Genomic DNA, 24003 nt, shown 5'->3' with positions numbered 1-24003 from the left:
GGCACAGGTTTCCTTTGAAGATAACGGAACCAACCGACTGACTTCAATGTCACAGGAGGAGAGACTGGCAGCCCTGGAGAGAAGGTTGGAATCCAGTGAGAAGGAGGTGTCACATCTCAAGAGCCTGATTGGAGGTAAAGTGTGACATGAATTGGTCATTTGCCTTTGATTTTGAGACTGATTTCCCATTACTTTTCCTGCCCCCAGCCCCGCCTGCAATAGCTTTTTCTGTTGCCCTGATGGATGAGGCTACTAAACCCGGAGACTACGGGCCTTTTGCCTACCGTACGATGCTGCCATACAGGAAGGTCTTTGCAAACGTTGGCAATGGCTACAACCCTGCAACAGGTAGGTGTGCTCATTCGCGAGTGAGAAGCAAATGTGCAAGTAAAAGTAAGTGTATGTGCGTGTGTGTTTGTAAATAACAATTGAAACCAAATCGTTTTCTAAATTAATAATTTGTATTCATTTGGCAGGCACGTTCACCGCTTACGTCAGGGGGATGTACTTCTTTCGCTTCACCATGTTCACCAGTGCCACCCCTAACTCTGCAGCATGCATCTGGAAGAACAATGTGTTTGTGGTGTGCCTGTGGGACGTCAAGGGGTACATTGGGGCAGACACGGGCAGCAACGCAGTGGTCTTACCGATGGGGGTGGGAGAGAGCGTTAGCGTAATGCTTGAGCCGAACATGACAATAAACGACGGTCAAATGCACCTAAACACTTTTAGCGGTTTTCTGCTTTTTCCCATGTGAATCAAATTGTTGACTGGCTTTTGTTAATCTGCAAAAACATTTACTGAAAAAAAAAATTGCAATAATCCGAACCACATATAATAAATCTATAAAAAGTCTTTATTAAATGTGTTTTTTTTTGTGGAGCGGACGTTGGGGCATGAGGTCAGCGAGCCAAAGAGCTAAAACAAAGGCTGCATGAAGTTAGGTGTAAGTTGGCTACATTATGTGGAAGTTGGCTACAGGAAGTTGCCAACATCCACATAATGTAGGTGTAAGTTGGCTTCATTATTAGGTGTAAATTGGCTACATTATTAGACCACCACACACAGAGATAGATTCAAGACTACTTTACTGTGAGCGAGGTAACAACATTCTAAACAAACACTTTAGAAATAAATACAGAAAATGCTTTAGCATTGGTGGCTCAATATATACAGCATGTCATTGCCATCTATCTATGGTAAATACCACTTTGCACTATGTTGGGGTTCACATTTTTGTGAAGACAAATACCAGAGGACATCGGAAATATTTGTACATGTGATAAAGTTTCACAGTACATGTTACTATAGCCCATTTATCTTTAGCAAACTAAAAAGCAATTGTAGGCAATGACAGACATTGAGAGAAAACACAAGATGAAGTTCCTTACTTTTAGAGGTCACTGTATAAATGGATGGGGGTATGTTGGAGTTGGCCCCAATCAGCTGACTGAGAAGTACAAAGTCTCCTGCAAATATTAGATCATTCCAAAATACCATCATAGACAGTCTCGACGCATGTCTATAAAAGCAGAGGGGCTTCTGTTCTATAAAAAACAGAGCACACAGAACAGAAGCATGAGCATGAGAAGGTTTTCAGTCCTGCTGCTGGCCATATACTAGGACCTTTTGGAAGCACAGGTTTCTAAGAACGATGATGGAACTAGCCGTCTGACTTCAATGTCACAGGAGGAGAGACCTAACCCTGGCAGCCCTGGAGATAAAGTTGGAGTCCAGTGAGCAGGAGCTGGCGCGTCTCCAGAGCCTTTGTGAGGGTAAAACGTGACAACTATGTATTGTTGATTTCCTGATTGCCTATTCCTGCCCCAAGCCCAGCCTTGAGCAGCCTTTACTGTTGCCCTGATGGATGGGGGTTCTTAACCTGGAATCTATGGGCCTTTCCCGGACCTTACGATGATGCCATACAGCAGGGGTGGGGAACCTTTTTCACATCAAGGGCCATTTCAATTTTTCCAAAGTCCTCAGAGGGCCGTACCATTATGAACACATAACTAAAGATGAAAAAAAAGACAAAAAAAGTCTATAACTGCTGTGTTACTAAGCCTCATGTTTGCTGCATTTCTAGACTCACCTAATGTGATGGCTGGAACTGTTTTTCTCTAGCAAGGCGTTTGATGTCAGCTGGCAGTGATGATGAAGCTACTCCAGGGATGGGCAACTTTCATGATAAAGAGGGCCACATTTTTTATCATAACCATCGGAGGGCCACATGACTGCACACTTCAACTATACGTGAGCTGAGAGAAGCTACATAATTTTGAATTTGGTAGATGATTTCCTGTGTTCTGGTGCATTTTGGCGATGGCCACTACCTAAAAAATCGTCCAGAATCATAACCTATGTACGGTATGTTAATTGAACCAACATACATTAATTTCATGTTTTCCATGCTCAAACAGCCACATGAATGGTCAGTATTTTTATCAGTGCAAAGGGCTCACATACATCATCATTCAATGAAGTCAAAAAACTGAAAAACCGTGGCCCAACATTAAGTGCAACAACTCAATGAACTCAAACCCAACAAGCAGTTGTAGTAGTTGTAGTGGCGACTTAAGTGGATATCTTTAGTGACTGATATCGCTTCTAAGCAAACTAGACGCATGGGTTTGCCTTTGAATTCTATGAATTCTTCTCATCTTTCTTGAACGAGTTTTCTGTAACTCGATCAATTATTATTATTTTTTTTTTTTATGTGCAGGCTGAGTGGGCATGCGGGCCGCGGGCCACATGCCCGCGGGCCGCCAGTTCCCCATCCCTGCCATACAGGAAGGTCTTTGCAAACGTTGTCAATGGCTACAACCCTGCAACAGGTAGGTGTGCTCATGTGTGTGCAAGTGAGTGAGTGAGTCAAATGGAGTGAGAACAGGTGTGTATGCATGTGATTCGTGTTTGTAAAAAAAAAGAAAAATTCAACCAAATAATATAAACCGTTCTCTTAATAACAATTTGCATTATTTTGGCAGGCATGTACACCGCTCTGGTCAGGGGCATGTAATTCTTTCACTTCCTCATGTTCACCAGTGGCACCCCGAGCTCTGTAGCATGCGTCTGGAAGAACAATGTGTTGGAGGTGTGCCTGTGGGACGTCAAGGAGCATGCTGGGTTTGTCTCCGTCAGCAACGCCGTGGTCTTACAGAAGGGGTTGGGAGACCGCGTTACCGTAACGATTGAGGCGAAGAGGACAGTCAATGACAATCAGTCGCACTTAAACACTTTTAGCGGTTTCCTGCTGTTTCCCAGGTGAATCAAATGTTAGCTGGACTTTGCTCCCATAACATTATAATAATAATAAAAATAAATACACATCATGAATGATTTATTTTTGTGGAGCAGACGTTGGGGCACATGTTGTCAGGGAGCCAAAGAGCTAAAACAAAGGCTGCATGAAGGTAGTTGGAAGTTGGCTACATTATGTGGAAGTTGGCTACAGGAGGTAGCCAACTTCCACATAATGTAGGTGTAAGTTAGCTACATTAGACCGCCACACACAAACAGACAGATTCAAGACTACTTTACTGCGAGCAAGGTAACAAGATACTATACAAACACTACAGATATAAATACAGAAAATGCTTTAGCATTGGTGGCTCAATATATACAGCATGTCATTGCCATCTATCTGGTAAATACCACTTTGCACTATGTTGGGGTTCACATTTTGGTGAAGACAAACACCAAAGGACATCGGAAAAATATGAACATGTGAAAGGTTCACAGTACACGTTGCTATAGCCCATTTATCTTTAGCAAACTAAAAAGCAATTGTAGGCAATGACAGACATTGGGAGAAACACAAGATGAAGTTCCTTACCACTCATACTTTGAGGGGTCACTGTATAAATGGGTGGGGGTATGTTGGAACTTGCCCCAATCAGCCGACTGAGTAGTACAAAGTCTACCGCAGATATCAGTTCTTTCCCAAAGACCGTATTTGACAGTGTGTCTGACGCAGGTCTATAAAGGTAGAGGGGAGAGGAGCAGAGAGAACACAGAAGCATGAGCATGAAAAGGCTTTCAGTGCTGCTTCTGGCCATGTGCTTGGGCCTTTTGGAGGCACAGGTTTCCTTTGAAGATAACGGGACCAACCGACTGACCTCAATGTCACAGGAGGAGAGACTGGCAGCCCTGGAGAGAAGGTTGGAATCCAGTGAGAAGGAGGTGTCGCATCTCAAGAGCCTGATTGGAGGTAACGTGTGACCACTATGAATTGGTCAATTGCCTTTGATTTTGAGACCGATTTCCCATTGCTATTCCTGCCCCCAGCCCCGCCTGTAATAGCCTTTTCTGTTGCCCTGATGGATGAGGCTACTACACCCGGAGACTACGGGCCTTTTCCTTACCGTACGATACTGCCATACAGGAAGGTCTTTGCAAACGTTGGCAATGGCTACAACCCTACAACAGGTAGGTGTGCTCATTCGTGAGTGAGGGAGAAGGTTAAATGGAGTGAGTGCGTGAGTCAAATGGAGTGAGAGTGTGTGTGTTAGTAAAATAATCTGTGTATGTGTGTAAGTATAGGTTGTGTGTGTGTGTAAATACAACAATCTGAATGTGTGTGTAAATACAATAATCAGTGTGTTTAAGTAAGATAGTGTGTGTGCTTGTGTGCAAGTACAATAATCGGTGTGCAAGTAAAATGTGTGCAAGTAAAATAGTGTGTCCGTGTGTAAGTAAAATGGAGTAGTGTGTATGTGCAAGTAAAATGAAGTGTATATACATGTGTATTTGTAAATAATAATTGAAAACTAATTGTTTTCTAAATTAATCATTTGTAATCATTTGGCAGGCACGTTCACCGCTCAAGTCAGGGGGCTGTATTTCTTTCGCTTCACCATGTTCACCAGCGGCACCCCCAACTCTGTAGCATGCATCTGGAAGAACAATACGTTTGTGGTGTGCCTGTGGGACGTCAAGGGGTACTTTGGGTATGACACGGGCAGCAACGCAGTGGTCTTACCGATGGGGGTGGGAGAGAGCGTTAGCGTAATGCTTGAACCGAACAGGACATTAAACGACGGTCAATCGCACCTGAACACTTTTAGCGGTTTCCTGCTTTCTCCCATGTGAATCAAATTGTTGACTGGATTTTGTTCATCTGTAAAAACATTTCATATTTTTTTTTTCTAATAATCCGAACCACATTTAATAAATCTATAAGAACTCTTTATTATTGCATTATTGTTTTTTGTGGAGAAGACGTTGGGGCAGTTGTCAGCGAGCCAAAGAGCGAAAAACGAAGGCCGCATGAGTAGGTGCAAGTTGGCTACATTATTAGACCAACACACAAAGATGGATAGATTTAAGACTACTTTACTGTGAGCTAGGTTACAAGATTCTATACATACTCTATAAAAAAAAAATACAGACAATTCTTTCGCATTGCCGGCCCCATTATATACAGCATGACATCAACATCTATAGTAGGCCTAAATACCACTTCACGAAATATTGGGGTTCACATTTGTGTCAAGACACGCCAAAGGACATCATCTGGAATGTTTGAAGAAATCAAAATATCAGCAAAAGCAGCAGAATATCCCACCAGCAAAGATCTACGGACTTCGACTATGACCAAGCAATATGTGCCCTTGCGTTCAAGCCACTCGAGTCAGCTACTCGCTCACAATGAGTTTGGCGGAGCACAGTGCCTCCCCGTGGTCATTGGTGGCCCTGCATGTGTAAACGTTGGTGTCCTGAGGGCCCACCGGGGCAATCACCAGGGTGCAGCGTCCGTCCTCCTCGTACTCGATCTGAACCCGGGCCGTCTCCGCCACCGGCACCGACCCGCACAGCCACACCACTTCCGGGTCAGGGTAGCCTGTAGTGGTATCGAATCGCATTGGAAGCTAGTCACCCATGTTCATTTATCTGTGGTAATCGCAGTGCATGGCCTTTTTCATTTGGTCATACCCTTTTTTGCAATCCTGCCTCTTTATAAGCCAATATCATTTTAAAAAATTCGAATTGTGGCCAATCGGGGTATCTCTGCCCTGATTGGTTCAGGTATCTCTCCGTCCTGTAAATCACAGGTGTGTGACATGTACCACAAACACAGGGAAGGAGGAGAAACATAGGGAGGGAGCAGGGAAATTAAAACAATCTCAACCTTGCACTCTTTCCAACTCTGAAAACGTACCTACAGCAGATTGAGGAACAAAAGTTCAAGTGAATCATGCGCCATTATTGAGCGAGACTTCACATAAATAGAAAGACTACGTCGTCACTGGCCCCGTGTGCAGTACCTGTCAGGTGGCAGGAGAGACGGCCGGTGGCCCCTTCAGACACCGCCTGGTCCTCCAGGCCCTGTGAGAACCGGGGGGGGCCCTGCATCTTGTGCTCCAGGGACAGGAAGGCGTGCTCGGCCTCAGGGGTCAAAGGTGATTCTGGGAGAGGAGATTGAAGCACAGGAAGAGGAACAAAATCGGTTTTCAGGACACATTTGGGATGTGCTCAACTTTGAGATGGGAGACTTCTAGATGAGGGGCCGAGATGAGTCTTGCAGTGGAGAGGTGAGAGTTCAAGAAGAGTCTTTGAGAAGAGAAGGACAGATGATAGACACAGAACGGAGACGAAAGATGACTTTCGAGAAGCAATAACAGATAAAACAGAGTAGGGAGAAGAAAGATTAGACTTTGAGCAGTGAGAAGAGAGATTAGAGACTTTGAGTAGTGAGAAGAGAGATGACACTTTTAGGAGAAAGGCGAGACTTTGAGAAGAGAAATTAGACTTGTAGAAGGGGGGATGTAGACAGCGAGGGGACAGCCTTACCCTCGCCGGGACTGACCAGAGACGAAGAGCTGTCTGGCTTGGATAACAGCGCCATTCTCTTCAGAGCCAGCATGGCCTTGCCTGCTTTCTACAAGTAAAACAAAATAATTCAAATTTCAACAACCTCGTCCAACACACAATGAAGATGATAAATAAATATATACATCTGTGGGACATGTGGGATATGAAAATTTGGGACACCTTCCACTTCTGGCGGGCCAGGAACTTCTTCATCTTGTTCTTCGGCAGGCTCTTGGCGTTGCTGGGGTCTGTGCAGTTAGACGCCGCAATCCAGGGGTGGGCCAGAGCCTCCTGGGCAGAGAGGCGCCGCCTGGCATGGGCAGTGATATGCATTTAGTGTCCATGGCAGAGAGTGGTGGTCCTCATGGCACGATTAGCATTTACACAGAGCGGTAAGTTTGGCTCGATCCGGTTTGTGATGGTGGTGGTGGTGGTGGTGCCGGCAAACTGCAGCTGAGCAGGGGGGCCTAATAGTGTCCACTAAATCGCAGATGCCAACTTCCCATGTGAGTGTTGGGTGCTGGATAATAATAATAAAATAATAGATTAAAATGTCACCAAGTGACCGGTGACCGGTGTCTAAATACATTCGGTGGATGCCTTTATCCAAAATACCTTCAAAGACATCCTGGCATGGGTGGTCAAACCTCTGACCCTTTCTCATGGCGATGGCCACGTTCTACAAATCGAGGGACAGAGTTTCGATGAGCGGGCAGGGGGTCAGACTGCTTTAGGCCGACGGTCACGCACCTGGGAGCCTTGTTGAGCAGGGCGCTGATGAATCCCTGGGCATCATCACTGATCTCCTCGAAGCTCTCCTCATCAAACTCCCACTGGGCCGAGGTGACCAATGCTAGGGTCTCCGCGTCGCTGCCCCCCTGGAACGGAGACTCACCGCTCAGTCTGCACACACACGCACACACCATATATGGGCACATAAAACAGCTTGCTGTTACATTGACTCACCTCCACAAAGCAACTTCCCTCCACTAGGTGGTGATATAGATATGACGATTCATGTGAAAACCAAGTTCAATACAGGAGGTGGCTACTTAAAGCTATGGTAGGCCATTTGGAGACACCAGCAAGAGAAAGTAATACAAGTAAAGTAAAATTAGTAAAGACAACTAATGTGCTATCAATTACTTACAGGATGTAACAGATGACTCCAATGCTCCACATGTCTGTGGCCATACCCACGGGTTCATAGTTAATCACTTCTGGGGCCACAAACTCAGGGGTCCCATGCATTACCTTGAGAGGTACCTTAGGATCTGGAATCAAAAGACGCATGAATCCACTACAAAGACATATACACGAGAACCACAATTATCAAGTGGTGGGAGTCCATTTAGCATTGAATTTTGGTTCATGCATATTTTATTTATTTACCTAGCTTGCTGGCTAGCCCAAAGTCAATTATTTTAATGGCGGTGCCCGTATGGTCGACACACACAATGTTTTCGGGTTTCAGGTCCAGGTGGATGATGTCTTGCTGATGCATGTAGGCCGTTCCCTCCAGGATCTGCTGCATGTAGCGTACGCTAGCCACCTCCGTATGCTCAAAGCTGTCGTCCACGATGCGCTCAAACAGCTCACCCCCTGCAATGCTGCAGGTGTACGGGTTATCACAGAGATTAGCTTCTGTCCTGCATGATGATTTGTATTGTGCATATGATGTACTGCATTGGTGCCAAGGATGTCAGCCTCCTGGCTGAAAGGTGCTGGGTTTTATAATTCATGTCTACCCTGTCGGTAACCTTGTGCCAGATGCCTAGCCGCCTGTCTGCTACATAAAAGACTTCCATCTGAAGTAATACTACAAGCATCTGCTAAATGAAAATAGTGTGTCATGATGATGAAAATGTATTTTCCTTAAAAGATTCCGTGCCGTAATGGACAGGACAGTGAAGAAACACAGGAAAGTGGTTTGAAAGCGAGAGAGGGAACGACTGCTATGCAAATTAAGAATTAAACCGGTGATCTCTGCAAGGCACATTGCCTCGGTGGTACTAGCTAGTGCTAGCACTAGCACTAGCTTACGGGATGAACTTGAACTGTATCCTTTTGTTTTAATACCTGGAATCTTTTTAAATTATTTATTTATTCATCCTCCACTATGGAGGTAATACTATTTATTTATTAGGCTTAGGCAAGGATTTTTATTTTTATTTTCTGCAGGGCTGATGGTGTATGTTTGCGAGTGTGCGTGTTTTTCTTTTGTTTATTGTATGTACTGTTGGGTATGGACACACCCTGCTGCTCCTCCACATCTGATGTTCCTAACGGAAAAATAAAGTAATTTGAATTGCATGCTTTAAAACTAAGTACTCACAGCTCCATCACCATGACCATCTCCGACCTGTGGTCGTACGCGGCCAGGCACTGCACCAGCTTGGGGTGGTGCAGGAAGTTCATCAACTCAATCTCCTTGCGAGCGGCCTCCCTCTCCTTGGCCCGGCGGCCTTTGTAGAACTTTCCCGCACACTCGCGTGCACTTTCCTTGTGCATCAGCTTGAACACTTGCCCAAATTTACCACTGAGACAGAAGAAGATGCTGTTTAGTCATTTTGTTGCTTATTTCATGCATATTCTATGCTTGCGTGTGTGTGTATGTATGCATATATGTATATATATATATATATATATATATATATATATATATATATATAAATATTCTGTGAAACGTTTAAGGTTGAAAAAAAACCAAAATGTTTCCTTTAATCTGATCAATGCGGCCAGTCTGGCAGCAAATGTGCTTGAACGTGTTAAACGTTCTTGCTTTGTATAATTTGGCTTGTCTGCAAGACGTATTATGTGTTACGCACATGTTTCTAACAGGGCCACAGGGAGAGGTGCGGGTATTATCCGCACCTCATTTATTGAGTGGGAGGACTTTCTGCTTCCTTTCCAAGGTTGGCTCAAAAGTGAACTGATCCAGTACTGGCATGTTCCCAGAGTTTCAGTCCCGGAGGAAAAACAACACTGCTAGACACACTTGACTGTTGAACTTTGCGATTCTTTCGTTTTGCTAAGGTGGCATGTAAAGACATTGGACTCAAACAAAAAAGACAGATAGGACATGTAAGGAATATGGTTGAGATCTCGCCGCCTCGCAACCACTCACACTCCCAGTTTTTCCAGCACGGTGTAGTGATCCGCCACTTTGTGGACACAGTCGACAGTCACCTGGGCGTACGCCGGGGTCGGCTCCTCCACTTGGCCGCCGGAGGCTGAACATGAACAGAGCCGCCATGTTTTAAACGTTATGCTCTAACATACACGTGTTTTAGGTCATTGTGAGGAGTTAGCCGAACTTCTTCCTCATCATCATCATCATCCTCCTCATGAGCTCACCTGCGGGCTCCATGTTGACAGGCGGCGACTCCGGGCTGGGTTCGCTGAGCCCCACCGCGTTGTAGGCCCTCACTCGGAAGCGGCAGGCCGTCTGGGGAGGCAGCTGGCCGGCGCTCACCCTGTACGAGGTGCTCTTACACCGGTCACTCAGTTCACTCCAGTCCCCCGGCTCGGGGCCTCGGCTGCTGGCCTCCACCACGTAGCCCAGCACCGCGCTGCCGCCGTCGTAGCAGGGGCCCGACCAAGAGAGCACCGCTCCTCCCAGGGAGACCAGGGAGACCACGGGGCCGGACGCAGGCGGCTGGGGCTTCTCTAGTGTGTCTGGTTTTGGTGGGGGGGGGGGACAGGACACGCATAAATATAGATGTAAACTTTACTTGAACTGAAACTAAATCCATGTGGCTGATCAACATTAGTGATGCCCAACAACGTCATCATCATTTATTTTTCATCAAACCTCCATAGCTTATATCAAGTACAACATCTCGGGCAACCCGGGCGTTGGTTCTACTGGTGAGGACATGTTAGGCGTCAGCTTATCCCTGCACTGAACTAGAAATCCTGCACAACCACATTTTTGTCCATCACGATAACAGCTAAGAATCAAAACCACTACCTGCCCACAACTACCAATTTAGCACCACTACTATACCCCAACTACCAATCGGATAGGACTCTCCCTGAAATCAAACCCAAATAAGCTAAAGACCACCAGATCACTGACTGACTTATGCCATATTGCTGAATTGGCAACTAAGAGTCTTCCATGCGTCATTCAATATATAAACTCAGTGGCATGGCTGATACAGCGCTTTGCATTGCATGCGTATCAGATATAACCAAGGGCAGCCATATGCTGTCAAACAGCATACGGGCATCGGGGAGCAGCTCCTTACCTATAACGGAGAGGGTGACTGTATGCTGCGCGGAGCTTCTCCGGTCGCGGACCAGGACAGTGTAGCGTCCCGTGTGCCGAGGTCCAGCCGCGGCTATGACGAGCGTGCTACTCCGGGCACTGTTCTCAGTCCACAACTCTGCTCCGGTGTCCTCTATCTACAGACGGGTGGCACGTATAGAGATGAAGGAAAGAAGGTGGGTGAAATGGAGAGATTCAGTGAAAGAGTGAGTAAGAGTGACATTTGTGTGTATAAAGAGTGTGAGAGAAATAACAGGATGTGTACAGTAAAGAGAGAAAAAAATGGAAAAGAGAGAAAGAAATGTGGAAAGAGCGATTGAGCAAAAGTGCAAGCAAAGAGATGTAGAGTTATGTAAACAAAATTTCTAGAGTGAAAGATTGAGATGTATATACGGTACTTAAACAGAAAGGGAGACGTGTGTAATTTGTAGACCCACCCACCCACCCACACCCACACACACCTGTAGTTTGTTTCTGATCCAACAGGTCACTATGGGTGGGCTGCCAGAGAATGCGCACGTCAGCCGTGCACACTCTCCCGTCTTTACCTCGACGTGCTGGGGTGGCTTTTCAAACCGAAGAACAGGAGCTGTAAGACGCACAAGATAACTAGTTACTATAAGTGCCATATCACTATAATATATAGCACAATATTAAAACAGGACAGACCTATATACAGGCCGACACAGATAATCAACAGTAAACCTTTATGGAATTCAATATTCAAATAGGATCATAAATTGTATTAAACTGATCTAACCATACTTTATTTCAATTGCTTCAGTAGTTATCGACATAGGGAAAACAGACCAGGTTTGTTAACTATTCATTTGAGCCACCCCCACTTTATTTCACATGCAGCTCCTGCTCTACGTCTGACCATACGTCACTATGGGGTCAAACTCCATGTCACTAGGGAGTCACACGGTTACCATGACTTTCCAATGTTGAATCTTTTTTCTTGAAAGTACCCATGGCACTCGCGTACGTTTCCTGAAATGTGTTTTTTTACAAGAAAAACACACACATACTTTGTTGACATGCTGCGAAACAAACGGCGTGAATAAACCTCTTGTTTGTTTACGCCTATGGTTTGAGCGTAGCCGCACTGTTTACTTGAGGGTTGGTACAGTGGGTACTTTAGATTAACCGAGTCCAGATTTGAAAGTGGTTAAAAAGATCAGTGTAGTGTTTTCCCCATACACCTGCTGCTCATTGGGACAGCAAGTGGCACATATGACACATACTTTGGGCCACGAGCATCACATGCCTACCACTATAATATAAAATGTGGCACATTTATATTGAATCGGACATGTCATTTGCAATTACCTAGCCCTCATCAACCTGATCATATAAAAACCTACAACCACTGACCCAGTTGTACAACTTCCTCTGGCTGAGCCCTATGCTAGGCCCATACTTTACTGAACACAATACGTTGTTTGATGGCTGACATGACACATGTGAAGTCAAAGACACAATGCATGAGAGCCAGGTTGTGAATTCAATACGGACAGAAACCATGGCAACAAAATGGACAACACAATGTGAACAAAGGAACTAGCAGCGCCACCCCTAGTCGAAACAACAGGTGGATGAGAGAAAGACGGGTGTGGCTCTTGTAGCCGTACCCATCATCCTATTCTTAAGTTTAAGAATCTGAAACACCTCCACCTCCAGAGGCTAACAGGCTTAAACAATGTTTGCTCCTCTGTTAAACATACTAATATTAAGTATTGGTAGTTAAGTATCTGTGGATCAAAGTACTTGATACATAATACCACAGCTTTACAAGTTTAATTACTGAAGTTCAAGTACTCATCCACATGACCTCATACTTTCATGTGAAAGGCACATTCCACCCTTAAGAGATAAGACGAGAACCTTTGGTTAAACGTTAAATGGTGGAAAGAAAAGGGGTTGTTGCTGTTGTGGTTAGCCTAATAATTGACTAGTAAGTATCATTACCGAAGGGTGCCTAAAAGAAGACTGACCCCGTTTCCGCTGGTCTTTCCATGTCTGGAGCAGACCCAGGAAATGACCCCTTTTCTGCTTCTTAAAATATATTAAATTTGATTTTGAAATGGCTAAAGGATCTTGCTTGCTAATGAATACTGCATTTCGAGACAGTTGGTAATTTTAGTTGTGTCAATCTGATCGGCTGTGACACGAGCTCCCTAAACTGGGGTCTATCGACTTTATACCATAAGTAGGCACGACTGATCGTAAAGAATAGTTCTAGTACACCATAGGTCTCGTACTTCAGAATGCACTACAATGTTTTGAAGGAGATACTTCCATTTTGTGCTGCCTCAAGAGATGGAATTTAAAATCCTAAACTAAGCTAAATATACTTTACCCTAGGCTTATCAAAATAAATGTTTGCCATGTTTTGCATGTGAAGCGCTGTGGCAATTTCATACAACAATAATATAATGATTAATTATTTATGTCACAATTACTAAACCAAAACACCATAACTACCAAGAATATTCCATTAGGCCTACTTCCAAAAAGGGAGTTGGTCTTTGCAATGTGACGACGTCACAATGTACAAGCTGAATAGCAACGATTCCATATTCCAGTAGCAACTTTGAATTGTTTTTTGCGGGTTTACCAAAAGCGTAAAACACTTTAAGTTAACTATTTGGCGTGCACTGCCCAACTTTTACTACAGAACTACAATTACCATGATAGGCGAAATGCAAATATGTTCCCAATTTAATTTCTGAAATAATAACATCATGGACTGCCAAACATCAATCGTCCCTGTTTTCATTTCAGAAATCTGGTCAGCTTAGCAGTGTCAAAAAAAAAAGCTATGATACTGAAAAAAAAGTACTGAAACCACCAAAGAAACGTACTGAAAAACACCAATAAAGGAAGGCCAAGGTACAAGGTAAAGTAGTTCAACATTTTACGATTGTACTATACTCAAAAAAGTACTTCCCACTCCCTGTAAATGTGTGGTTCTCACCTTTACCCGATGTTGACCTCTTTTTTGGAATGACCGCTGTGGGAAGAGAATGCACACAGTGTTGCGCTGAAAGCCAAATGCCAATCCATGGCTATATGTGCTCTTTGCATTTAGAGGGGTAGAATGCCTTCCCTGTCTTGTCATGCTAGCAGATAACAGCTAACATTCTGCTAAACTGTATCTCTGTACACACTTGACTCTTTCCTTACATGGTGTCGGGACGCTTGTTTTTCAGGAGGCACATCAATGGGTCATTGTTTGGGAAGCATGCACCCTGTTTACATAATTCACTGGCTAGCAAAGCACCACCAAACACGGGAATGGAGGAAGTGGTGTGATTACCTGTATCAAGATAACAAGACAAATCGGGGGCTGCTTTCCTGGCTTTTTGTGTTTTTTCCTGTGCAGGAATATTAGTCCATTGCACAATACTTCTTCCCTAGATTTGTGTAACCTCACTGTACTCTTTAAGGCTGTGTAGTTGGCAAGGACTATACTGTAGTGTTAGGGAGAGACACGAGGGGGCATGGCTCTCTTGACCTAAGATAGTTAAGTGGCATGTGTTGCCAATTAACTAATCGGCTGTTTTTTCTTTAAAAACACGGCAGTAGGCAGGAAGTAACACATTTCTGAGCCAAATTTGTTTTGGATGACTGAATTGGCCGTTTATATGATGACATTTCTGTTTTTGCCAGAATTAACTTCACGTTGTGCTATCTTGAGCCCTTTGCCATTAAACTCCTTACCAATAGGATGAAGCTGCAGGATAGATAGATATGTCTACTGTTTATACAGCACATAGTATAGGAGGGATATATTGGATAGGGGTATAGGAGATAGCTTGATGTAGTTGCTAGGGGCGATTGACTCCCAGCATAAAGGTTTCGAGTTAAACCCTAAATGTCCTAACCGGTCTGCGGTTTAGAGCTGAACTGACTCTTTGGATAAAAGCATCTTATGATCATTAAATATTAATATATGAAAAGAATAACCCATTCATGTTGGTACCATTAGTTCTTGGATCTTCTCCTGGACTCTGGTCATTAGAAGCGAGAGAAGATCCTTTGAGGTCCTGTGCAATGCCCTTTGGAGATGTTGTCGCGTCTCCGTTTTCTGAAACGCTCTCTGGGAGAGAGCAGAGTTTGGCTGGCGCAGAAGCACGCACCCCGCAGAGAGTTTCAAAGTCTGGGAGAAAAGAGCAAACCCTGAAAGCTGTCATTCAAAAATCAACATAGAGTAACAATTCAGCGAAAAAAAAAAAAGTGTTGCAATAAAACAGGCAACACGAAACAGGTTTGTGTTTACACATATTGACTCACTGTGTTCACTGTCATCAAACTGACTTCTCTTACCCTGGACGGAAACAGATGCACAGCTAGAAGATCGGCCTGCACTGTTCTTTGCCAAGCATGTGTAGGTTCCAGCATCTTCGGGTAGACATTCCTTCACCAGAAACCTCACCACTCGGCCATCACTGAAAGACTTTCCGAAATAGGCCACTTCCCCTGCCCAGACAAAGACAAACACCAATTGTCTATCATTTCCCCAAACTATTTATATATTTTTTAACCAGTACAGATTGCACTAATGTGATGGTATTGTATCTACACATTCTTAACAGTATCTAGAGGCTGGCCAGCAGCCATTTAGTTTGACAAACTTTACTTCATTAATCTATTTAGCTGATACTTTGCTCGGATCATTTTTAAAAACCTGTTGGATGTATGCAATCCTTTCTACAAATTCCCATTTGGTATTGGGTTTGACATGTAAATAACAAACTCTTGGTTCTGTGACAGTGTTCTACAATCTGTACTGAGCTCAGAGGAAATGCTTGTTTTTTATGTTTATCCATAAGGGAAACGTTTGTGGATGCGGATATACCCTATATAGCTCACCATTGTGCAACCACGATATGTTGATAGGCTGAGTTCCAGAGATGATTCCGCTCAGTGTGATGTCGGTTCCTTCGTCGACAGAGAGGTCTCGCAGCGGCCCCAGGAAAATGGGCGGCTCAGGACTCCTGGGAGAGCCGAGGTGTCTGGACCCAGCACAGTGGGAACCATTCGGGCCAACTGATAAAAGGTCAGAGATACAGGGCATAATCTCGTTCTGTTTTGTCCCCAAGTATTGCCAAGCTGTACACACCAACTGGCCCTTGATAAATATAACTTTAAATATATATTCAAATGTTATATGAACATACATTTGAAACATGGTTCAAATGGAAAAATAAACTATTAAGAAAGGGTCTGACTGCAACTTTCGTCGACGCCTCAACATTATGATTAGAGATTTATAACTTTCCATTATAGACACTATTATCTGGACAGAACTTCAGACAATGTAAGCCGACTTCGCTAACAGTTGCATTTACTTCATTTTGGTATTATAATTGTTTTGTCTTTTTGCTTTCTCTACATCTGTGTGCTCCACCAACTTCTCATTGTTTGAAATTTTTGATAGGGAAAGCCCCATTCAGTCGTAATAAAGTAATGGGGGGGGGTATCAGAGGACCTGGGAAAGTCCTTAATAAACGCAGGTGCCAAACTAAGTCAAGGCTCCAGTGACTCCTTCACCATTATTTCCATGACACCAGCCTATTAAGACTCTTTTTTCTATAATTTCTACATTTACAGGCACGCTAGCTTCCACGAGACCTACGGGAATATGTGGCATACAAAATGAACGTAAACTTAAATTAAGGGACAACCAGCCAATCGTGTCACATTTCTGTATTGTTTAATGGCACCTCTTCTGGGTGCTATGTGTTATAAAAGGAAACGATACAATGCTCGTTTCCTCTGTCATCCCCAACATGTACGGTTAGAAGTTTGATCAAGTACTTCAGTGGAAGTGTCCTAAAGTGCTATTCTATGGAACTGCTTATCAGAGCTTGGATCTTTATCAGTTTACACTAAAGCATGCCCTGATCTTATCTTACCTGAGGCACTAGTGAAACACATGTTGTTGTAATATTAAACCTTAAATCAAGACCACACACGCAATAAACAAACGGCAGAGAATTGGAAGTGAAAATACTCGTCAAACTGGGAATGTAAGAATGAGAAGTTACAGTGAATATAGATTCCATAATTTCCTCCTTTCTCAGACCCTTAAAGCGTGAGTTGTACTAGATGGGATACACATATTGTGAAAGTACTTTAAGAACAGGCCTGCTGGTATCACAGTATCATGCCATGGCATTGTTGATCATAGTACACAAACTGCCTGCAGCAAATAGACTTATCAGTGGATCTTTAGACCTCATGTCTCACCCTGACCCCTTCACCTCTCCCTTTCACTATCCCCTCGCGACCAACCCCCCTCCGTCACTGTGACTTAACACAGACTTTCAGTTGAAGGTAGACCCAAAGGGTCACAAAATATGTAGCAAGTGGGAAATGTATATTTAGTGTAGTTTATTTTTTCATGCAAAATACTAAAGCGATAGATCATCATCATTACAATAAATAAATACATTACATAAAAAGAATCGATATAAATGAGAACAATTAGAACAAGATAGCTTGTTATCAGGAACTTTAGTTATTTTTTTGCAGCTTGAAAAATCAACACAACGGTAGACTCGGGCTTGCCCCATTAAAACAAACATAGCCCAATTAATTTTCACGTCCCAACTTGCCCACTACAACATAATTTGTGGTGTAAAAACCCATGCCCGGTAAGCTCTGCAGCCCGTATACACCAACACAGAGCTAGCCCCTTACCTCCTCCAGCCATCCCTTTAGTGTCCACACCGTTTAAACCAGGGATCCTGGTTGTGCTGGCTCCTTCGGCCCCCTCTTTGTGGGTGCTTGCGGGGGGCTTGATGACCATGCTGAAGCTGGACACATAGTGCTGCGGCTGCGGCTTCTGCTTTCCGTCGACTCCGTTCATGACAGGCTGTCTCCACAGAAGTAAATATTTACACTGTCACTTCCTCAACACACACACTTATCAAACTTCCACTCTCTTTCCCCCTTTTTCGCTCACAGCTGCATGGCCGGTTTCACGGCTTCTTTGTCCCGGCAGCCCTTCCTCTTGTTTCCCCTTTCACTGCACTCCTCCTCTCTGTGTGTTATCACCCATGGGTTTCTCTCCTAGAGTCCTCACCCTGTTCCTTGTGCGTACATGTGTACCTTTGAGCTATGACTCCACCTCCACTAAATGACAAATCTCTGCTGCATGTCCCCCCCAAACTACTGCATCTGGCTACAGCTGGTTGCTGGCACCGCTGTGGGGGCTGAGTGACAAACAGATGCATCGCTCAAACATACACTTAAGGACGCACAGGGCGGTGTAGAGACAGGTGACAGATTGCACACAAATATTTAAATAAACAACACATCCGCAATCACGCTCAAACATTGTCACCCTCATTCTCTCTCACTCACACACACACACACACACACACCCACACCCCCCCACCCCCACCCCCCCACACACCCTCACACACACCCCCACACCCCCCCCCACACACACACACACACACACACACACACACACACACACACACACCCACCCACACCCATGCAATTACGCACTCACACACACAAGCATAAATACCCAACAATACAGTGCGGGACAAGAGGCTTATCTACTCTTTGGGCAGCCAAAGGTCGTAATGTCGTAGCGTTTGTCGAATGTGTTGTGGCACATATCTCTGTCTGCCTGTCACACTGTCGAAACTGAACTTTGTAACAGCTGCAACATCCTCGTGGCACAGAATAGTATGAGCTTTTGGTAGGCCAACAAGCCCATTAATTCACCTCAAGAGAGAGAAAGCAGTTACGCCCCACACATGGCTTAAGCTGTGTCCATGGTAATGGAGGTACTAGGCCAATCAACTTTCTTACACAGAACGTTTAGCAAATGGGGTGTAAATCAGTAGTCCTGTGACTGCTCACTACAGTATAATGGGTATTCCCTGTGAAAAGTGTGAGAAACGTATACAACAATACAAAGGTCGTATTGGGGCGAGAAATGAACACCATCATGAGCTCTAATGGTTGTTGCATATCGGTGCATCAGAGTACGGTAAAACAACCATTCCAAACAGCGTTAATTAAGTTATTCAGCCCTTTGCCTGCACACATTCCTTGCCTGTCCGTCCTCTGCTTCCTCATGCCAGCCGGCGATCTCTATAATGCATCACCGGTCACAGACAAAACAAAGTGGAGAGAACCCTCTTTTAGTTCAGTTGAAGATAAGAGAAATTCCTACTTTAAACAAGTTTACTGCAAGGCTTCACATGCTGCTGACAGACAATGTTTGATCACTTAACAATCCCTAAGTGATTCTTTAGGTAGGCTATACTACTATTCATGCAAGCTTCTACCACCACTACTACTACTACTACTACTTGACCGTTTAGATCTTTACAGTTCATGACAATAGAATATTTTTTTATTTGAAGACTGTGTCGTCTATTGGATGGTGGTTCATATTTGGACATGTAGAGGCAGGCCTATTTGTGATTGCTATCTCAAGACTTCTTCTCAATTCCGCTTTTCACTTTGAATTCCATCATCATCACAAATGAGATTTTGAGAGAGACAGTACTGAGCCAGTATCCCGACGTAACAGAGTTATGCTAAACATTCACAAGATAACAGCATTTTTTTAAATACAAAGTGTGCAAACACAAACCTACTCACACATTTAATAATCATAATAAAAATGAATTGTGTTATCATGTGTTTTTCAATTTGACTGTATTAGGAGTAATTGGCCATAGTTGGTTAGTTGCTGGTTATTCATTACTTGATGATCAAATCCTCCAGGAATGGGTTAATCAAGGCCATTAAGCTTGTTCGGCTAATAGTTCCATGAGTAAATGGCAGTTATGCTAAATCATTACGTACAACAATACACTGTCACTGACACAGTGCAAAGCAACACAGACAGAAGATCTAGTTCGACGGCATGCCGTGAACAATAGCAACATGTTTTGCTATCCAAATGCATTTAATTAAGAAAAACTGGATAATTGAGGGCTCATTGAAACTATTAAACCATTGCCACCACACAACCTAAAGTTGTAATTAAAGTCGACGGGGACACTGACAATGTACAATAGATAGGTGGGTAGGGGAGACGGCGATTAGAAAAATCATTTTACGTCTGCCCCTTGTCACCAAGGTTAAATGTTTATCGGCTAGATAAAAACAATGCTGTGTATTAAGGAAGTGGGCCCCAATCTCCTTCACTTCCTGCTTTGTCACACTTGCTACAGGCCTGATACAGTTCAGGCGTCAGCTCGGCCGTGTATGTTGTCAAGAAAAGTGAAAATAGGTGAGCGGTGCCTTTTAAAATGTCTAGTCAACACGTCAACCTACCTGACCTTTTGATTGACATGTCTGCCACCAACTTGGCGTAGTCTATATAAGGAAGTATTTTACCTTTGTATGTTTGCACTGAACATGGTCTGATTGGGACTGAAAACGTTTTGAATGCACTTTGGGTAGCTTTTTACACTTTTATGCAATTAAAAAAAATAATTGTTGCATGGGCTACATGGTGTGCGAGTTCCGCTCCTTTTATTGTTGTGAAGAAAGGCAATTCTCTACAGTGTCTTCAAATGTATTAGATAATTTCAGGCACAGATCAATTTACTTCCTATCAGCCCATACTGAGACAGCTACAACAGACAGATATGAACCAATTGATATACAAATGGGCCAAAGAGACCATGAGCACCATCAGCAACTGCCAAGTCTGGCCTAATGTTAAACATATCTCTGAAATGCACCACTCAAACATTGTAAATGCAAGCTCTATTATGCAGGTACAGACTGTGCCAAAATTTGTACTTATTTGTTTTAAAGTCTATATATAATATTCAAAAGGTCTTACCGTTAATATTAAAAGTGAATGGGGCAAAAACGCTAAGATCAACCACTACAAACCTAGAATTCTTTATTCTCAGATATCTGACTTTATTCTCGGAATTCTGACTTTATTCTCAATATTCTGACTTTAATCTCAGAAGTCTGAAATCTCATGTGACCCTAATCCTCTTCCGTAAATTCGCTTTTTTTTCAGTGTTAGTGAAATTAAGTTTGATATCAATGGCACCACCTAGAGGTTAAATTTGTAACATGCATTTCATATTATTTTTTCTATATTCATTCCCTCTCCATTACACCACTATACGATTGAGACCAGGTTGAACAAATGGACACAGATAAATGTCACTCTTTCTTGCAGCATAAATAAAGGGGCCTCTCATAAACGACTAAAGCTGTTTTTTTAAGACCAAAGGTCCCGGTTGGTGCACTTTTGGATTAATTGCTATGCACTACGATGACTCTTGATAGAAGAATGACCAATCCACTAGTAAAAGTTCATCCATGTGTTTGTTAAACTCCAATATTGAGCCATTATGAGGCCTCCCGCCCTGTCTATCTCGATTGGGCTGGGCCCATGTGGAAGTAATTACCCCAAACAGGGAAGGGAAATTACAGAGAGTGAAACCACGGGAACTCTTGCCTGTGCTATAACCGCTTCCCATTCACTTGCATATGTACTCATACACCACTACACTCACACGCATGTGTAAGAGCAAGTACACACCCATGTACACATACGCACAAAAACACACGCGCACACATACACACAAACGGACGCACACACATGCACACACTCCCTTGCCTGAAGCAGAACATTTCCCCTAATGTCTGTGCGGGGACAATGCTGCAGTGTGCTGGACGGGAGTACTGACAGACTAGACGGCCAAGCTTGTAAATTCCTTGAAACTGTGAGGTGGGTGGCTGCAACGCATCGTAGAGGAGCCCAGTCAGTAAGTCATCACTTTGAGCCCGAGGGGCCTAACAGAGTCCGTGCGTTATAGGGCCCCCCTGCGGCTACAAGCACAGTTTTGTTTCCTGTGCTGACTACCCCACGGTGGCTACAGTGGAAACATAATTTACCTTGTTCAACGTTTTGCCTTTCAGTTAACCTCCCCCATCTCCTTCCCATAAGCTGTATCAGTGGGAAATCCAGTGCTTGACCTTGGACGTGCACATAACAAGAACCTTTATTGTATGTGCTGAAGCTCCGTTTGCAAGGCACGTCAGTGTAAATAAAGGGTGGAAGTGAGTGAAAATTACAGGCAGTAGTAGTTAGAACATAACATGAAATGTACAACACATCTAAAGCCAATGCAGTATTTGGTTGTGTTATTGCAGCTGTCAAACATATGTTAATTCCTCCCATCTGCCACACAGTGTGCTGGCTCTAAAACCAGTCAAAACAAGACCAACACCAGACAAAACTGTGACCAACAATAATCACAACATTCCCGGATTGGATGCATGGTGATGATGATGATGATGTGGAACAGGCCCAACTAAAATGCTATGAAAATACGTGTTCTATGGAAATAGCCCTTGCATTTATTGAGTACAGTATACGTGTCAAATTGTGAACTTAATATAGCCTTAAACACTTTTTGTAAAATGTTTATTGTTGATTTACAACCAAGTCCAAAGACTTTTGTTTTCTGTTTTGTGAAATATTCTTTATTTCTTTATTTTTCTATTTTTCACTGGCTGTCATTTTACCGCTATCTACTACAACATTTCACGTTACCCGGAATTTCTCGGAGGAACCAATATTCTTTAAACCTATGAATAAATAAATCAGACGTTTATAAAAATGTTTAACAGGCTTTAATAATATTTTTGAATACAAACTAGAGCTTTTGGGGAAAGAATCCGTCCCAAATTGAAAGTAAAATAAAGTTGTAGCCAATACTGAGGCTAGCAAGTTTAAGCTCAAAGAAAAAAATAGATTTTCAATGAATCGCCATATCTTGGCTCCCTGCTGTCAGAACAGACCAAATTGACTGGGTTTACAGTGACTACCAGGCGTTTCCACTTTAAATAAGGCCATGCCTCAGCAGCTGCCCGGACATCATGGCCATGCCCAAACCCGTTACAAAATAAAACATACAGTGATTCTGAGACAGAGCCCCATGTGAAATAAATGTGGTTGGTGCTACAGCGATTTGAAGTCATAACCTACTCTCCTATTAAACTCCATTCTAACTACTACAGCTGCAGCACTGTCTCCATGTGACGTTTTAGCAGCTACATAAATTGAGTAAAGCCGCGGGAAAAATTTAATATTACACAAAATGGTAAAATAGGACCTTAGGTGCAAAGTACATCACCAGTAAACGTTTTATACCGATGCCAAAGTGTTTTAACTTGTATCATTACTTTAACTCTCCCCCCAATCCTCTTGCATCCCATCATGCTGCAGACTGTTAAGAAGATATCAACGAGCTGGTGGGATCCCAGTTGAAAATGACAAGCACTACCATTATAGAAGCTGTAGTGCAAATTTAGGGTGTATGTTTGTTTGTCTGTGGGTGTTTGTTTGTTTGCGAGTGGGTGGCCCTCTTTGTTTATGTTAGCCGGCAAATGCCAGCCATTAACTGTGTCTGTGTACTTTTGAGTAATAAAAGTCACGACAAATGGTTTGAAAATACTTGAGAAAGAGGGTGTAGGAGCCTAGATAAAGAGAAATGCTGGTGCTATAAAAACATGAAGCAGCTCTAACAGAAAAAAAAAAAAGCCTCCAGATTCCCTTTGGCTAGAGACCAGTTAACAGCATTAGTCTGAAAAAGCGCTTAAAAAAAACACTCTATCCCCTGCCAACTCTGCTACATGTCGAACACATTTAGCTTCCTATTATTTTTGGTAATAGTGCCTCCATGTAATCCTGTGCCTTTGCATTTGACACGAGGCCTGACCTCCTCCAGAGCCACGCCGTATCATCCGTATCAGAATTCCTCCTGACTCATCCCCATTCCATTGGCCTGTCCATTCTAGCCCCCAAGCTAAATGTTATGGCAGGCAACCCGCATACTCAGTCGAAGTTCTGACATCAACAATGAGTGAAGCCATTGCCATAGGAGTCTCAGACG

General features: G+C 43.5%; 3 protein-coding genes across 5 annotated transcripts in view; 2 read left to right on the top strand and 1 right to left on the bottom strand.

The window, feature by feature from the left end:
* Nucleotides 1–880, top strand: part of LOC130372947 (complement C1q-like protein 2) — a 1254-nt gene extending 374 nt beyond the window's left edge. Inside the window, exons 2-4 of the mRNA XM_056579109.1 lie at nucleotides 1–134; nucleotides 208–348; nucleotides 477–880. The exon at nucleotides 1–134 is cut by the window's left edge and continues 113 nt beyond it. Of these exons, the coding sequence (XP_056435084.1) occupies nucleotides 1–134; nucleotides 208–348; nucleotides 477–757 (556 nt within the window). The 3' untranslated portion in view covers nucleotides 758–880. The remainder of the gene's footprint in view (nucleotides 135–207; nucleotides 349–476) is intronic.
* Nucleotides 881–3960: 3080 nt separating this feature from the next.
* Nucleotides 3961–5189, top strand: LOC130372954 (complement C1q-like protein 2). Its single transcript, XM_056579120.1, has 3 exons — nucleotides 3961–4210; nucleotides 4288–4428; nucleotides 4811–5189. The coding sequence occupies exons 1-3, from the start codon at nucleotides 4021–4023 to the stop codon at nucleotides 5089–5091; spliced, it is 612 nt and encodes a 203-aa protein (XP_056435095.1). The 5' UTR covers nucleotides 3961–4020; the 3' UTR covers nucleotides 5092–5189.
* Nucleotides 5009–18365, bottom strand: mylk5 (myosin, light chain kinase 5). 3 transcript variants are annotated; one of them, XM_056579076.1, is made up of 17 exons: nucleotides 17798–18365; nucleotides 15965–16141; nucleotides 15419–15571; nucleotides 15075–15251; nucleotides 14067–14102; nucleotides 11548–11675; nucleotides 11067–11223; nucleotides 10171–10491; nucleotides 9941–10046; nucleotides 9149–9352; nucleotides 8206–8423; nucleotides 7964–8087; nucleotides 7564–7716; nucleotides 6994–7123; nucleotides 6793–6880; nucleotides 6267–6407; nucleotides 5009–5842 (listed from the first exon to the last, which is right to left on the bottom strand). In XM_056579076.1, the coding sequence occupies exons 1-17, from the start codon at nucleotides 17964–17966 to the stop codon at nucleotides 5637–5639; spliced, it is 2688 nt and encodes an 895-aa protein (XP_056435051.1). In that variant the 5' UTR covers nucleotides 17967–18365; the 3' UTR covers nucleotides 5009–5636. The 3 variants fall into 3 exon arrangements, with proteins under 3 accessions (XP_056435051.1, XP_056435061.1, XP_056435069.1); XM_056579086.1 differs by lacking the exon at nucleotides 14067–14102; XM_056579094.1 differs by lacking the exons at nucleotides 15075–15251; nucleotides 15419–15571; nucleotides 15965–16141; nucleotides 17798–18365 and adding an exon at nucleotides 14409–14494.
* Nucleotides 18366–24003: the final 5638 nt, after the last annotated feature.

The sequence above is a fragment of the Gadus chalcogrammus genome, chromosome 2 (assembly GCF_026213295.1).
Source record: "Gadus chalcogrammus isolate NIFS_2021 chromosome 2, NIFS_Gcha_1.0, whole genome shotgun sequence".
NCBI classification, from domain to species: Eukaryota; Metazoa; Chordata; class Actinopteri; order Gadiformes; family Gadidae; genus Gadus; species Gadus chalcogrammus.
This window is presented reverse-complemented; position numbering and strand designations above follow the sequence as displayed.